Source organism: Pavona decussata, unplaced genomic scaffold (assembly GCF_977016875.1).
Source record: "Pavona decussata unplaced genomic scaffold, jaPavDecu1.1 SCAFFOLD_269, whole genome shotgun sequence".
In the NCBI taxonomy this organism is placed as follows: domain Eukaryota; kingdom Metazoa; phylum Cnidaria; class Anthozoa; order Scleractinia; family Agariciidae; genus Pavona; species Pavona decussata.
This window is the reverse complement of record NW_028145671.1, coordinates 37,630-55,657: the sequence shown is the minus strand read 5'-3', so window position 1 is coordinate 55,657 and position 18,028 is coordinate 37,630. Positions and strand designations below refer to the sequence as shown.

The 18,028-nt window shown below is 38.5% G+C and overlaps 1 protein-coding gene and 1 pseudogene across 1 annotated transcript; one reads left to right on the top strand and one right to left on the bottom strand.

Annotated features, from left to right (window-relative positions):
* LOC146455791 (melanocortin receptor 4-like) lies at nucleotides 1-1,024 on the bottom strand (annotated as a pseudogene).
* A 13,726-nt stretch (nucleotides 1,025-14,750) lies between these two features.
* On the top strand, nucleotides 14,751-16,328 carry LOC146455790 (histamine H2 receptor-like). Its single transcript, XM_085093835.1, has 2 exons — nucleotides 14,751-14,772; nucleotides 15,337-16,328. Exons 1-2 carry the CDS (start codon nucleotides 14,751-14,753, stop codon nucleotides 16,176-16,178), a joined length of 864 nt encoding a protein of 287 aa, XP_084949961.1. The 3' UTR covers nucleotides 16,179-16,328.
* Nucleotides 16,329-18,028: the final 1,700 nt, after the last annotated feature.

Sequence of the window (18,028 nt, the reverse complement as noted above, 5' to 3'; positions counted from 1 at the left end):
TTAACAAAATGAACAGCAAAGTTGTCTCAGTGTTTCCTTCACTGCTTGTCTCACTTCTCTTATCTTCCAGCAGTAAAGAATCGGGTTTAATCAGGAATTTAAGAAAAATAAAGTCGCCGTAAATTCCCCAGCGATGAAAATCGATAAAGTTGGTTGTCTTTGCGTGGTCAAGGCCTGTACTATATCTTGTGGTAGATAACAAACAACTAAAGCCAACTGGACCCCCAGTGCACTGGACACTGTCTTTCTGTATCGCTCCATGTTCAGTGGAACTGTTTGGCTCGGTTGTCCTTGGTGAACATGATTTTGTACTTGAGCTTGTTGATGACGAAGAGCAAAAAATATTCTTCCGTAAGAGAACATTGAGGTTACTAGACCTAGTGATATACCTATGTAGCCGTACCATACGGTAATAAGATCATTCCAAAAATGCATTACGAAGCCCGTAATGGCCAGAACCCAAAACACAGTTATAATTACATACGTTCGCTTCAAGGTTACAACTTGTCTGTATCTGAGCCCCAACAACAGGGCAAGAAGTCTGTCGACGCTTATTGCAGTCAGCGTATACAAAGACACCGAACACAAAATATATCCTGTGATGTGGCTTGCAACATTGGCATAGCGACAAGTATTCCATCGTTTATTCACCAAAGAAATCCAAGCAGTCACTACAAGAGGTTGTACAATGATACCAACACACAGATCAGTTGTCGCCAGGGTACGAAACAAGAGTTTTGACGGCGCATGAAGTGAAGACTCCTTGTGAAGTGCAACTAGAATCAGAGTATTTTCTATAACTGCAGTGATAGACAGAAAACTGTTTATCACTGAAAGACATATCAGATAGTTCATTCCTCCGGACAATTTTGTTGAGCACAACAGTTCTGGTAATGTACCGTGCTTACCATGTCGCGTAAAGTTTCTTGTCTCCATGCTGTTGTCATACCATGCGATGAATTTATAATGACTAGTTTCAAGACAAAGGAAGTCTTAAGACTAACTAAATGGTTGATTAATATTTCATATATTTGTAAAATAAGCAGATGGTCCAACGAAAACAAGCTAAACGAATGTTAAACTAACGTTTCAGTACCTTGCTTGAAAATATCTGTTTTATTTCTACGGACTATAATTTGGTAGGAAAGCAACGTCCCTGATAGAAATCAGGAGTCCGATACTGTTCTTCAATACGTGTAAAACCGCGGCGAGGAAGCAAATGACAGCTTCTTTGCATTTTAATCGTTTTCAAAACAGTGGATCCAAAGATGGTAACTAAAGAGCAAGGATTATTTGACCTAATCATTACTTTATAATTGCAGCCAAGAACGTTTTAGTTTGCGGTTCAGCCAATAGCTTGTCTCCTTTGCACCTGTAGATACATGCTTCTTAATTTCTCCAGTTGACATTAATTCGCAAGAAAAGATGCTATTGAGACATTAGTTTCATTCTCCTTCACCAAGTTCATCCGAATGAAAAATATTTTCCTTCTAACTTGGGCAAGACTAGAGAGACAGACAGAAAGACAACGAAAAGCAAATCCAAGTTGGATAACTTGTTTCAGGAATTCGAAAACAAGCACTAACGAAGAAAGTTTATTTCAAACTATCAGCTACAAAAATGAAAAATGTAAATTTATCATACGCCAAATTTAGAGTCAAGTGCTATGGGCGACCTTTAAAGTCTTTCTTAAATCTGCTCTTTAGTGTACATGTAAAGGGAAACCTTCAAATTGGTTACAATAGACGCAGTAACTAAGACCTAAAACTATGCAAAGAAAAAACTCGTTGATCATAACCTTACTCACTCAAGAATTTCTTGAAAATCTGCCGAAAGCACGAGTAGGAAAGTTTTCTGCCACCCGAAACATAATTTCCGACAGATTTTAGGACAAAAAAAAAAACGTTTCTGAACAAAAAATCTAAAGATAAAAATGTTAATAAAGCCCTATCTAAATAACAAACAACCGATGAGGGAACGTAAAATTTCCAGACTTGTGCATAAAAACATCTTTGCCTTCTCTGTGTACATCGGTCTTAGCCTCAGGAAGTCTAATGGTAACATAGTCGCACAAAACTGCAATACATACTGAGATTTACTCACTAAAAAGGCGCGAAATAAATTTCCATTCGCAAGCTGGTCTAAGTAGCTAAAAGCCAATCAAATGTCGCGTATCGCATTTTTTACGTGTGGAGAAAACAATACCTGCAATAAGGAACCACGTATCATGTTTTTTCACGCGTGATCCGTATTAAAGCGATTCTCATTCAAGCCTGAACTGGCGTTTGACTTTTCAAACCGTTCGCAAAATTGTACAAATATCGCTGTCCGGACTGTTTTCAAAATCGAATTTCTTTAAAAAAATGAGTGAGAAAAGATTTGTCGAGCGGCATTTGAAGAAAAATGACTACCCCGTGAGCATCACCAACGATAAAATATTTGAATTGGCAAGGAAAAGTCTACAGTCAAAACAACAAGATGCCCCCTAAACGCATTTACACGAAATGCTTTTAAAATGCACCACCATTTATTCCCCATTGTATGCTTCGCAGATTTTTAAAAAACTATCCTCCCTTCGCAATTGAAATAATTGAATGGTTTTTTTTTTTTTCAGAAAGACTGCGTGATATTTTATCATTGTGTTACAGGAAATCATACCGGAAATAACTCTGCGATAAAGTCATAACCTCCGCTTGAACTGGTCTGGTTTCCTTCGCGTTGAAATATTCGATTTGTTTGTGAAAGCGTAGTTTCTTCGCTGCGTACTCTCCCAATTTCCAGCGTTCAAACTGCCGAGTACAGTCAACTCCCTTTATTGTGGACACCCTCGGGACCGCGAGTAAGTGTCCTAAATAACGAGAGTCTGTAATAGCGGGAATTTATTTCAATCAAACGTCTGCAATTTATTTTTGCTGGGGATTTAGCTGCTGTCCGTATTATCGGGGTGTCCGTATTAGCGAGGTGTCCGCAAGGCGAGAGTTGACTGTACTACTTAGAAGTTATTATTTCGATTTACCGCTTGAAAAACTTTTGCTTCCTTTCTCAAAACGGCAGATCAGAAACTTAAATTCATACATGTGGCCGCCATTGAACGAAAACAACCTTCTAAATTTGCTAACTGGTGATTTGCTTTGACGTCACACAGGTAGAAATGAGTGGGTCCCGTCCCTCGTGATATACGCTCCGATAATAGATTTTGATTGGGCCGCTTCTGTTGAAGACAATCAGAACAATATATCCCAACTAGGGGAGGACATATATTAATGCATAAATTATAGGGAGAGTTTCACGGTTCGGCGCATGTGCGAGCAATGACGTAGGCGCTGTCAAGCTTATTGTTTTTCATTCAATTAGAAGCTAGTACACAACACAGGCGGGATACGGCGGGCAAGTCTTATAACTTGCTGTCCTTGCTGGCATAAAATGAAACTGACCGGCCAATGTTTCTGTCGCGTTTCAGAAAGAAACAAAAAGGCTGCCCATGTAAAACACATCCAAGAAATGCCAGAATTTATGCGAACGCATACGGATCTTTTTGATTACGCGCGGTTCGAAAAGGCGAGAAGCTCCCTCAAACTCGGAGTTTAGACAGCGGCGAATTTTGCAACAAATGCATTCTACAAATATAAAAAAAATTAGCCATAAACTTACTCAGTTACTATAATATATACAAACCTCGATTTTACCGTTAATTAACGGCTAAATTTGTTCCAAATATTATATATGACCCTCGATTTAGCCGTAAATTAACGGCTAAATTTGTTCCATATAATTTATATGACCCTCGATTTAGCCGTAAATTAACGGCTAAATTTGTTCCCTCAAACTTACGTACTTAGGACCAGCATTTCATCAGCATTCAGTGATAAACTAACAAGATGCCTGCTTCACTGGCATTACGCTTGATGCTGGGGCTGATTCATTTTTTCCAACTGTATGCTTCGCCGATTGATAAAACTATCCTTGCTAATGGAATAGTTTGAGTCACGACGATCGCGTTACGTTGTTTTCCTTGTGTTACGCGACTCAGACTTTCACCGGAAATGTGTGGAATTCCATTACGATAACGTAAGCTTCTCAATGACCTCTTTTTAGTCTCGCGTCGTGGTCAAGGACTGTCAAACAAAGCACGATTCCTTCGCCATGAACTCACCAATTTCTACCGTTTTAAATGTCGAGTGCTTCTTAGAAGTTATTCTTTCGATTTGCCGCTTCAAAATGGTGAAATTTCCGTTTGAAAACGGCACACTTGAGTCCAGAACATGTTATAAACAATATGGCCCAAAATTTAATCCGTTTTTAATAAATAGATCAAATGATGCGTTGACGTCACACAGGTAGGGGTGAGTGGGTCCCCTCCCTCGCGATGTAAGCGACAAGAATGGATTTTGATTGGCCTGCTTCTGTTGAAGACAATCAGAACAATACACCCCGAGTAGGAGAGGGGTGAGTTTAATGAATAAATTAATGTACCGATTTGAAGCCACGACGAAGAAAAAGAAATCGTCCCGTTTTTAGACACGGTATGCCCTCTCAGGGCATCCCGCGTAACTATAGTGTGTTCGTTCGATAGCCTGATTTTACCAGACCAGCGAAAAGGCGAGGAACGAGAAATCCGCACGCTTCAAGAAGCGATGCGACCGTTTATAACAACAACACTGAGCGTCCTTCCGAGATGGTGGAATGCATTTGAGAAAACGCAGCTGTGGTGGCAAATCAAAACTGCGTTTGCTATTCGCAATAACCATAATTTTATAGATAAATGAATGCCTTACAATAGATTTTGTAGTTTGCCGCAAATCTTTTGTTTATTTTTTTTTACTGCCCGCTATTTGAGCCCGCTAATAGACGACTACAACCAACTCACGCATTTGATAACAAATTTATTCGCTTCGCGTCTCAATTTTTTCCGTCCAAAGCAAAACACTGATGTTTGATGCTGTTTGTCCGTCGAATTCTCCGTTTTTGACAGTTGACTTCCATGTGAACAAACAATACGATTGAAATCTAGAAAATCATCGCGAGTGAAATCGTAATGTTTTGCATTATGAAAGTCATTGAAGGTGTGAAATATTTCTTCAGCTCATACACCGTAAATTGCACAATCTCTCTGTTTTATTCGTACAAAGAATTTGTTTCAAAACAGGGAAAAGGAAACTGTGAAGAGACTTGCCATCAGGGTACTGTCGAGGGGAATTGAAAGTCTGGAGTTGATCCAAAGCCAGCCGTGGTGAAGTACATGCCTGCAACCACTGACCTTTGCCATTTCCAGCGAAAGCAGATGTTCCGCGAAATCGTTGTCTATTTTAAACAGACTCATCCCGTTACAAATAATCCACGGTTGGTGAACGTATCTTGTTAACCATACAGGACATCTACATCCACTCCACTCTGTCCGCTTTTACTTCTGTGCTTCCATAGAGTCCACAGTAAGTTCCGTCGCCGGTCGGCCGCGACGTCTCCTTTGACGATTCATCCACTAAAATGTCGATTTCGGCAGCTAAAAAACTTTCAACCTTACAAAAAACGAACTTATATTTACAAGAGGAAACACAAGATTACAAAAGTGGTGAACAAAGAGCGGATGATCAAAATTCGGGCACGATTTCAACAGATTATTTCACCACAAGCTCACGTCGAATTTAGTGTCGACCCTTACAATTTATTTTTGAGCCGATCTGCTCGCGCACGCGCTCAACCGTGAATATCGGCCTTTAATGTGCTGATTTGTGACTACGAGGAAGACAATAAAAGATACCCGACCCAAACCAAGACACGCCCTGCCCTGCGGGCATTCCGAGTAAAAAGAGTTGAAGAAAGCAGGCCGTGGAAACAAGTCTAAAGCTGCTGTGGCGCTGACCGACGAGGAAATCGACCTACTATACGAAAATAATATGTTTGAAATGCAAGATTGTCAATAGCTCAGAGATTTGTGCTGGGGTGATGTCAAACTTTCTGAGGACGCAGACGGTAACGAATATTTAGTGTACACTGAGAGACAAACAAATACGAAGTCTGGTGTTGACGCCTCCAACGTCCGAAAGGTGTAGCCAAATTTTTTCTCGACTGGCACTGAACGAGATCCCGTAGCCGTGTACAAAATTTACCGCGACAAGCGACCGAAAAATATGAAGGCTGGCGAAGCATCATTTTACCTGCGAATATACTACACGAGAAAGGATAGCTCCATAATAATCTGGCTCAAGGCGGAACCAATGGATGTAAACAAACTAAACACCTTAATGAAAACGATGGCTTTGAAAGCAAACATCAACAACGAGCGTCTCACCAGCCATAGCGCACGTAAACAGTATGATTCAAAAACTTAATGATAACGATATTCCGCCAACACATATCATGCAGTTAGGCGGGCACAGAAACGTGCAAAGCATCCCAAACTACAGTGGATTGAACTTAAACCTGCAAACAAATATATCAGGCATCTTGAGCAGAACATCTCAAACACAAACTCGAGCAACTGCTGACGCAAGCACGAGTAAAACCCCCGATGAATTTTTTCCAGGGAGCTGTAATAAGTGGAGGCCAGTTTACGATTTTCGTCAACGCACTTACTACCTCGCCAACTATTCAAACCGGGGCGTCCATCACTGAAACCACCGAAGAGAAATGGAAGAGAATCCGAATTGAGGAGTCCGACTCAGATTAAACTTTACAACCTATATTTTAATATTTTGTGCTTGATGTAATGTTGCATTTCTAACGCAAAGGCATTTTACATCGCTTACATCTTTTATGAACTTTTGACTTTAATCTGTGTAACGACAAATTATTATTAAAACAATAATTCAAATCTCAGTATGCATATAATAAACATAATACACCATGGAAAGTGTGTCCGTATCAGTGGTATTTACGCACTCGTTTTGTATCAGAAATCTCACTCGTTCGATTTCTAATACCTCGCCAACTCGTGCGTAAATACCATACGGACATACTTTCCATGAAGTATTCTATATATGGCAAACTTGGATGTTGTGAAGCTCATTTGCGCATGAGATACCAGTGAATGCCTTTGGTAAATAACTTATTTATTTGTACGTATAATTAGAATGTAACTGTGGGTAGCCATTCAAAGTTAATGCTTGCATCGACCAAAGCATCCCGCGGGAACGCTTCCAAGTGTCTTGTTCCTTTTGCTTTCAAGGGATAAAAAATGTCGCTCTGAGAGAGCAAAATAAGGCCAGTTTGGATTTTCCAATAAATTTTTTGCGACTTAAAATTCAGCTAAAGAGTACAAACAGACCAAAGTATTTTAATTAAAGCACACGAGTATCCCATTTTATTTTTATGGCCGAAGAGGAATCTTGGAAAACAAACGACCCCGAGGACGTTTGAGACTATTTTTCTTGAATAACCTAGTTAAGTGCTCCCGTCCTTTTTCCTAAATATTATTCGTCATCTCAACACGAAATGGCTACAATCTGACAACAAAGAGATTGCAGGAAGCCGGCAGTATTTTGCGAAGTCCCCTTCTATTTATTTATTTATTTATTTATTTATTTATTTATTTATTTATTTATTGTTTCAAACGTTTGGCATGCTAAGCGAAGGTAATCCTTCAATACTGTCTTTTATCCTTGTTGACCAGTCCAGGACTTAAGTTTCTGTCTCTAACTGACAAATTGTCGCTATTTAAGTGATATTATGTTTAAGGAGTTTAAGTACAACAAAAGCATTCAGTTAAGGTAATATAAAGGAATTCAGAAAAAAGGCCAGCACCTACAACAACTGGGGGACAGAATTGCTGGACTGACTAGTATCCCTTATGAGATACTCCACGGAAAAGCAGCTGTGGGCATCTCATGAAATGTACAACAGTTATCCTATCTCTAAGACGTCTTGTGATGCTTATAAACATAGTTCTTGGTCCTAAGCTATTGTGGAATTGAGCCATTTGGCCGGTGTTCTTTCACAGGTCCATTCAGTTGCTGGACTCAGTCGTCTGCAACGTTCACCGTCCAAATGGATATCGCAAGTGAATGTATAGATGTAGATGTAGAAAAGAAATCATTTTCGAGTAATCATGACCTATACGTACGATTAGGGACCTCAAGATCTACGACTGTGACACCAACAAGAACGTCACAAAACAACAGGATTGAATAAGCTGACACAAGAGACATTTAAAATCACGTTTACGGCAAACGCCACACAGCAGTGTCAGGGAAAGTTTGTTGTGCTGCGCCCCCTCCGTACCCCCCTTGCGTCAGCATTCGGTGGCCAAATTATGTCATCATCTCTGTTAATAAAACCAAATATTCGATTCCAAGATAGATCGGCTACATTGTACACGTTGAGCGAACTAGGACAATCATGAAGAACTTCAAATAACGTAAACATACAATTTCAAGTAACATTTTTGTTGGCATAAATAAATAAACAAAGGCCGTTTAAATTCACGCTCTTTGCATCATAACAGACTGCAGATTTATCCCGTCTGAGATCCTAATAATTTTTCGTAGTTACAAAGTTTGATTTTGGTAAGGTATTTTTTTTAATCTGGCTGTCTCACCCAATGTGCTGGAGGAGATCGCTGAGGACTTTCAGCGGCACTCGCCGAGGTATACTTTAAATCACTAACACTTTGTCATAGTTTCAGCATTCTATTTCACTTACAGCTTTACAAACTTCTTACTCAATATTTCAGCTCCTCTTTCCTTCTGACTGATGTATTTACGACTACGCGCGTCTCCTTTGTTCGATTATCCAATTATCTTAGGGTTGACAATGCTGAGTAAACACATCTTAATATTACCTTTCAGAGGTTTGACATTATGACAATCACAAAATTCATTTTTGTATTTCTGTTGATATTTTCTCTGATCTATCAATTTGTTTTTTCATTAGTGCTATTGGCACAACATTCCTTATATCTACACTGCAACACTGAGTCATAGTGTTGGCATTCTATTTCGATCTATTTCTCTTGAAACTTTTCTTTCGGTTTCCTTTCATCTTCTCTTTTTTTTATGTATTCCTATGTACCTCTGTTTACAAGCTCTACCTCTACGTTTCGCTTGCCTTTTTTACACTCTTCTCAACCGGGAAGCTACGTTGAAAACTTTTGATCCTTTCAGTCTGTCGATCTCTCATATTCGTAATTTCTACGCGAAATTTGAAACGAAATTTGAAGTTGGTTGCGAAACATGCACTAACAGCTATCACAGCCACAGGAAGCTGTTCAGTTTTTTCTTAATTCGTTTTCATTATTTGATCGGCATGAACATCACATGAATTTAGACAAACTATTTATGCAAACTAAAAGCGTGCCTAGAAGGGTCATTAAACGGTAATGCTACAAAGTTAAACTTATGGTAGTGAATTTATCAGTATAAATGATTTGGCTTTTTATTTATTCGATTCAACAAAAGGAATAGGCAAATACAATCGCAAATGAAGGATGTTTGTAATTTTAAGCTGCACGATTCTCTTGTATTTACCGAAGGCGGGAATAAGCGTGAATCACGCTTTCGATGGTAAATGATTTTGGCTAAACTACAAACTGAAAACTTTCTAACACAACAACAGTTAAGTCGTTTAAAAGGATTCTGTCACATGGGACGACATTTTGCCGAAACAAACGCAACAAAGTAATTCGAGAGAAAAAGCAAAGGCAAATGAAATCTATAGTTAGTATATACCACATAAGTGAATAGTTCCTTTCGCGCACGCTGATTGGCTAGCTCGGAGGTGATTAGCCAAATACTATTCACCTCCGAGCAACCGAAGAGAAACAAGATGGCTTCCCGTCTCGCCAAGGTCACTAATGAGAAATTTATTTAGACAAACGGGGCAGTTGTTACAAAAAATACAAAAATGGCAACAAAATTTAGTTTGACGGCATTAAATGGTAAGATATTTAATCTGTCCAACCTCATATTCTAAGGCGAAAAATGAAAATACGATACCTTGTTTACGAAAACCTCCGAGCACTATAATTACAATGTAAACAATGAAACACCTAATGTTTTGTAGCATGGTTTCGAAAACAAGACGAATTTCACACAACAATTGAAAGAAATGACACCTTAGCAACTAAATAAGTGCGCGCGTTATTTTAAAATTTCCCACCATTTGTCGGTACACTGACAACAATAAAGGATTTTTTTTTGCTTGTTAGTTATTCAGCTTGTGTGGTATATACTAAAACAATTTTTCATCTCAGTGTCGGTGAAAGTGGTGGATATCCACAACTATTCACCTCCACTTCGATGAATAATTGTTAATTAGAATGGAAAATTTAATTCTCTCACCAATATTCACATCTGTTTGCTAATTCTTTCGAGAAAATGTAAACACGAATCTGACATTTGTTGTTTCTCGGCCTAACGTAATTCTAACTTATTACCTGACGTTCAAACTCGAAGAAGTTTGTCATTTCTAAGAATAACGAGACTAAGTTTCTCGTATTCGTTGAACTTTACCTCTAACGAAGTGACAAAAAAATACAAGAAAGAAATATCGACATCAGGTTTGACGTCTACTTAACTCGATTGCTCTCCCTCAACCTTCAGATTATTTTAATTCATGAACTAAATCAACACTGTACCAGGTGGTTACGTTGTGGTATAACGAAGAAGTCCGTTGTCAGAATATAAACAAGTTTTTATTATCAATTCGGTGCTCGTTTTGTATTCCGGCGCATTGCAGCAAAATGGTCGCAACTAACTTAACTGAAGATGAAGAGTTCCAATTATACGGAGGACAGGCTTGTTCAACAGAAATCACCGGAGGAATACACAGTCAGATGATGTGCCAAACAGTTTTATGTCTGTTGCTGCATTTCTGGGAAATACTCTGATTCTAGTTGCTCTTCACGAAGAGTCTTCACTTCATGCGCCGTCCAAACTCTTGCTTCGTACCCTGACGGTAACTGATTTGTGTGTTGGTTTCATTGTGAAGCCTCCAGCTGTCATTTTTTGGGTCTCTGCGATATACGAAAAAAGGAACATCTGTCGCTACATATATACTGCAGCTTTTGTCACAGGATATGTTTTGTGTTCAGTGTCTTTGTTGACGCTCACTGCAATAAGCGTGGACAGACTTCTCGCCCTGTTGTTAGGGCTCAGATACAGACAAATTGTAACTTTGAGGCGAACATACGTAACTCTGACTGTTTTTTGGATTCTACCGATTGTCTTCACATTAATGTCCTTTGTAAATGAGAAAATAATGTTATTTTATGGTAAAGCACCTATATCGCTGTGTTTAGTCACCTCGGTTTATTCTTATGTAAGAATTTTCGTTGCTCTCCAAAATAATCGAACTTGTGTTCAGCAAGCTCAACCGAACAAAACAGCTGCACTGAACATAGCGCGATACAGAAAGACAGTGTCCAGTGCGCTGTGGGTGCAGTTGGCTTTAGGTGTTTGTTATCTACAATATGGTATATTGCTGGTTTTGAACACTCAGAAGTTACCTGCATCCCCTCTCGTTGCTTGGGAATCTACAGCGACTTTACTTTACTTAAACTCCTCATTAAACCCGATTCTTTACTGCTGGAAGATCAGAGAAGTGAGACAAGCAGTGAAGGAAACAGTGAGACAACTTTGCTGCTCTTCATGCAGTTAAACATCGAGACATGTTTCAACTGTTACTGAAAAAAAAAATTGTTAGTTATAGCCTTGTTTCATCATTACTTGTATCGGGAATACAACGCTTTTTAAGTTTAATCCATGTGTTTTTCAACAAAGCCACCTGCTTATCGAAAATTAGAGGAGGTGTTTTTTTGCTTCTCGTTATAAACTACGTTCATGTGTGCATTATCAGGTGTATTAGCAATGTTTCTGATATTTCGATTTCTGTTGTCATGAAATCAGTCGTTCGTGTTTAAAACACAAATAACAGGCTATTGTTTCTGTTAGATGTATTTACGAGTACGTGCGTGTCGATTATCTATTTATTTTAGGGTTGTGTTGCTGAGTAATTGGCTTTCAAAGGTTTGACATTATATCAATCAGAAAACTCATTTTTGTACTAATTCTGTGAATATTTTATCTGATCTATCATTTATGTTTAGTTAGTGGTAGCTGCACAACATTCCTTATACTCTACGCTGCAATTCACAAACTACTGAGTCATTGCGTGAGCATTCTATCTCGTTTGAAACTTTTCTTTTTCTTTTCTCTCAATCTTTCATCTTATCTTTCTTTTCTAATGTATTTTTAAGTACCTCTCTTAACAAGCCTCTTCTTCTACGGTTCTCTTGCTTTTTCACACTCTTTTTTTGTTTCTAGACTTAAATTAAATTAACACATTTTGAGATAAGTTGTGGGCAATCTCACAATGTAATTGTCATATAATTAAGGTTGGAGCACTAATTTCTTTTCACGTAAAACAGATCAACTTTTACAATAAGTTAACTTCATTGCCCACTAAACCTGCGTAAAATTAAGAAATAATTAATTTGTTCCTTAAGGGCGATTTAGACGGTACGATTTTGCCTACGATTTGTCGCATGCGATTTCTAGAGCGCGCGCTGCTTGCGTCATGTAAAAATCGTACACAACTCTCGCCACTCAACATTGCCTTTACCGACGATTGTCGTAGGGTTTTTAAAACATGTTTTAAAATCCTACGACATTTTTCGTGTTGTGTGCGTCTGTCGTAAGGATGTTGTAGGTTGATTTACACGACGCGATTCGTGTTGTAGGCATGGCGTAAGCGTGTCGCATGCGACAAATCGTAGGCAAAATCGTACCGTCTAAATCGCCCTTTAGAGTCTGTGATTATGTTTTAAGTCTTCGTTACAGAAATTGTGCTTTACTGTGCTATGGCTTCTAGGTATTTGGCAAGTGCGTGAACCAGCGTTAAAGACATGTTAATATTACCTGACCTTTCTCTAAAGGCCGGTTGATATACGATAATCAAAGAACTCAATTTTCTAATCTACAAATCTTTTTCCTTTTCTCTTGATTTTCCAGTAAAAGTGCGGTGTGGCACAGTCCCAAATGTCTGTGATCTTTTTGGTGGATTGTTGAAAATACTCATTGAAATTCTGAGCGACCTCAGCAAGACGACGGACTTGTTAAATTTAAATTTTCACGATAAATTTTTTTATGCTTTAATTTACATGGTAAATTGGTAGACGCCTTTCTTGTTTCAAATTGCCGCTCTCCGTTTTCCGGTTCTAATGGAAGTTGAGTGGTTTTGCGTTGCCATCAAAGGCCAGAATTATAAACTATTCTCATCTATTTACTAATTCTTTTGAGGAAATGCAAAACGCCAATCTGACTTCTGCGTTCGTCGTACCGAAGTTACCTTAAATGTCTTTAATTATTGGGTGACGTGCAAACTCGAAGAGGCTTGTCATTTCTAAGAATAACGAGACTAAATTCTCGTATTCGTTGAACTTTACCTCTAACGAAGTGACAAAAAAATATAAGAAAGAAAAATCGACATCAGGTTTGACGTCTACTTAACTAGATTGTTCTCCCTCAACCTTCAGATTATTTTAATTCATGAACTAAATCAACACTGTACCAGGTGGTTACATTCTGGTATTACGAAGAAGTCCGTTGTCAGAATATAAACAAGTTTTATTATCAATTCGGTGCTCGTTTTGTATACGCATTGCAGCAAAATGGCCATAATTAACCTAACTGAAGATGAAGAGTTCCAATTATATGGAGGACAGGCTTGTTCAACAGAAATCACAGGAGGAATACACAGCCGGGTCTCTGTAAAACGCAGACCGGATGGCGGCGGATGGCGGATGGCGGATGGCGGATGGCGGATGGCGGATGGCGGATGGCGGACGGCGGATGATAAAATAGGGATAATAAAATGCGGATGGAAAAATGCGGATAATAAAATGCAGATGACAAAAAAATTAAAATAATAAATAAATTGATTGATTAATCAATTAATCACAAATTTCCCACATTTTTTCTTTATGTATCGTCAGATCCGAAAAAAAGAAAGCACTTTCATCGAAGAAGAAGTACTTTTTGATCGGGATCCATACTTTTCAACTTAACATCACCACTACAGTCCTTTTTTCCCCCATCTTTATTAGTAACTAACATTTAACAAAGAAAACTACACTACTACCACTACAGTACTTGATCGACACACCACCCTACCCTAAATAGTTGTCGATTTTGCACCGAGCGTTTGTACGTGCACGGCACCTGTAGAAAGGTTTGTTAGCGTGTGTAATAGCTCGAGTGAATGAACCGTGCACCTGGATTAACCGATATCTGAGTTGTCGGAAAGCTACGCGGTTTTGGGCCAGCCAACTTTTGTTTGGAAGAGGTGAGTTAAGTTAATGAATTGATTAAACTCATTCGATCTTCAACCTTTTTTTAAAGTCAGGCAATTTTTGTTAACCTTTTTTGTGTTCACTGTACATGTATGGTGAAAATGGTGGTCCAGCCCACGATGGTAGGGATTGTTTATGGCTTTTGCGTTTTACAGTCAACCCAGGTCACGCGTGAACGATATTTTTGAAATTTGAACGGAGTTTTGAAATTTACATGTCATTTTAATAAAATATTTCAAGAATAACAATTGTTTCCTAAGTATTTTGAATCTTTTTTTCAGTTAATGCGTCTTTTTCGGAACGATTTCCAGAGAAATGTCCAACATTCCATTCACACGTCGGACATTACAAAGAGAAATTCGAATGTTCATTTCATTCTTGGAAAACCTTTTCACGCTTGACCTGGGTTGAGTGTAATGCATGTTACAAAATTGCGATAGTAGCATTTTAGTTGTAGCTCTGACCAATGTCTTCCGGCTTCTGTCGAGGTAAATCTTATTATCATTGTTTTACAAGGCCACTGAAGGCTTAGCTTACCCCTAGACCCGCACGTAGACAGTATATCGTAAGCAAAATAACTTACTTGATTTGCCGGTTAGTTCATTTTTAAACTACATCAAATCTTAACTAATCAAACATTGATTTGTGTTATGAGCTAAAGGTTCTTGTATTGCTTGAAAAGCGAGCGAGATATTTCCGTTAAATCGATTTTAAGCGGCGTAAAAACAGCTTTCAGATGTACCCTCGCCTCAAGTCAAGCAGAGCGGTTAGAAAAATTTGTTCCGGCTATTTCCTAGTGCAACTTCATAACATATAAACGGTCAAGCCATAGCGTAAGTCTTTCGGCATGAATCAGTACTTAATTTTCACGTAATTTTTACATAATTTTCTAAAAGAAATTGGGCGTAAAAAATTGTTTATTTATTTATTTATTATTTTAATTTTTTTTGTCATCCGCATTTTATTATCCGCATTTTGTCATCCGCATTTTATCATCCGCCGTCCGCCATCCGCCATCCGCCATCCGCCGCCATCCGTTCTGCGTTTTACAGAGACCCTGCTGATATGTCTTTCGGTAATAAACAGTTTTCTGTCCATTACTGCATTTCTGGGAAACACTCTGATCCTAGTTGCTCTTCACAAAGAGTCTTCACTTCATGCGCCGTCCAAACTCTTGCTTCGTTCCCTGGCAACATCTGATTTGTGTGTTGGTACCATTACAGAGCCTCAAACTGTTATTTTTTGGATGTCTGCGAGAAACGAACAATGGAACGTTTGCCACTACACACATACTGCAGCCTTTGTCACAGGATATGTTCTGTGTTCAGTGTCTTTGTTGACACTGACTGCAATAAGCGTGGACAGACTCCTCGCTCTGTTGTTACGGCTCAGATACAGGCAAATTGTAAATGTCAAACGAATATATGTAACTCTAACTATTTTTTGGATTCTACCGATTGTCTTCACATCAATGTATTTTGTGAATCAGCAAATAACGTTATGGTATGGTGAGGTACTTATATCGTTGTGTTTAGTCACCTCGGTTTTTTCTTATGTGAGAATTTTCGTTGCCCTCCGAAATAATCGAACTCGTGTTCAGCAAGCTCAACCGAGCCAATCAGTTGCACTAAACCTAGCGCGATACAGAAAGACAGTGTCCAGTGCACTGTGGGTGCAGTTAGCTTTAGTTGTTTGTTATCTACCATATGGTATAATGCTGGTTTTGAACACTCACAAAGTGATAACTGCATCCGTTCTAACTGCTAGGGAATCTACAACGACTTTAGTTTACTTAAATTCCTCACTAAACCTGATTCTTTACTGCTGGAAGATCAGAGAAGTAAGACAAGCAGTGAAGGACACAATGAGACGACTTCGCTGCTCGTGGATTTAAATGTCAAGAAAGATTTTGCAGTTAAACATTAAGACACATTTAACCTGTTAACTGAAATTAGTGGTTCCGTGACTACAGCGTGTTCAATTTTAATTCATTTTTTAAGCCAGCTTCTTATTGCAAAATTAAGGGAGGGGTTTTTTTGTTTATCATCATAAACTATGTTGATAAATTAAATTACGTTTTACGAAGCGCATTCGTAATTTTTCTCACCGATTTCGACGTCCGTTGTCATGAAATCGGTCGTTTTTGTATAGTTTATCTATGAAGCTGAAGCTAAAATTGCAACGCACAAATAGTAATTGCCCGCTTGTTCTTGGTTCTGCCTATTGTCCTTACATTAATGTAGTTTTTGAGTTTCCATGTAACCTAATGGTATTTTGTTCAGTCGCTTCAGTTTTCTTTTATGAAAAGAATTATTTTGCCCTTGGAAGAAATCAATCTCAACCACAAATTTATTTTCGCGTAGGACAACCGAGCAAAACAGTTCACTAATTTTTGGGAAAAAGGATAATTGAAGCGATTATTAAACATGAGGGAAGATCCTGTCCATCAACTTAGTGTTATTATTGTGAAAATAAACGTGATTTGACGATTGCTAATTCGAACTTTAATGTATGCACACTGACATTACTTCTCAGGAATATTTAATTAAGCTTCCCATTGGTGATAGTGAATTTTCTTTTGTTATTGAAACTATTGTATTTTCGTTTGAATTTAAGTTTAAATAGCTTATGCTGTTGTATTCTTTTGGTGTGTAACTGTAACCCTCGGTGGTAGACGAAAAAGGTTGTTTAGCCTTGCGAAAATTAATACTTAATAACTAGTCTGCAAAGAAATTCAGAAAGTTGGGGTTCATCTGCTACTGGTTTTTTTCCTAAGAAATAAACAAATCAAAATGGCAAGGAAAGGCAGGTTATAATTTTTATTGATTGCAATTAAAATATTGTGAATTTGTTCTTGAGAGGCGAATTATGCATATAGCTTCATGTGTAATTAGAAAGGTTCAATATTGTTGGCTTTTTGTTAAACTAGCTGCTTCTTTTAAAATCATTGGAGATGAAGAGATGAAAAAATGGAGATGTCTTTTTGGTGTCCATTGTAAACAATTAATCGGTAGAGAAGGAAAGAAAAGAAAACGCTCATGTTCCACTTGTTTATTTTCAAGAAACACACAAATAAAAAGGACGAGAAAGGCAGTTTATCTGTTTTAAGGTGTAGCGAGAAGCAAATTTTGTATATCAGAGCTGTATGCGTAGTTATAGAGGTTCAAGGCTGCTTGGCTGCTTGTTGTAAAATTAGTATTGTTAGTCCACTTATGACAAATGAAATTAGGGATTAATTTCACGCGGGTTTCGTCAAACATTCTAGTAATGCTAATCTTATTGTAGAACACCCACGTACTTCAAAATTTTACTTGTTACCCAAGATCCACAAGCCTGGTAATCCTGGTAGACCTATTAGTTCCGCTTGTTCATGCCTCACTGAACTTCTGGGCCCAGTTGCTCAAAGCATGGTAAACGCTAACCCGGGTTAGATACCATGACAACCTATAGGTTTTAATACCTCTTAACCAATGGCTAGCGCTAACCATGCTTCGAGCAACTCAGCCCCGCCAGGCCTCTATCTTGACCAGTTAACGACGTCTTTTGTGCGGAGCCTCGACAGCTATGTGAAAGACACCACCCACATGCTGAATATCCTCGATTCCTTCCGTTTCAGAGACGGTGATGGACAGCGCTTAATTTTTACAATGCACAGTTATACCAAATGATGGAGGTCTCCGCGCACTGCAAAACTATTTCGACAAGAGAGAGATACTTGAACCACCTACATACACTTTACTACGA

Coding starts and splice junctions, on each gene's coding strand:
- LOC146455790 (XM_085093835.1), top strand. CDS start 14,751: ATGTCTTCCGGCTTCTGTCGAG. Junction 14,773..15,336: donor GTCTTCCGGCTTCTGTCGAG/GTAAATCTTATT, acceptor TGCGTTTTACAG/AGACCCTGCTGATATGTCTT.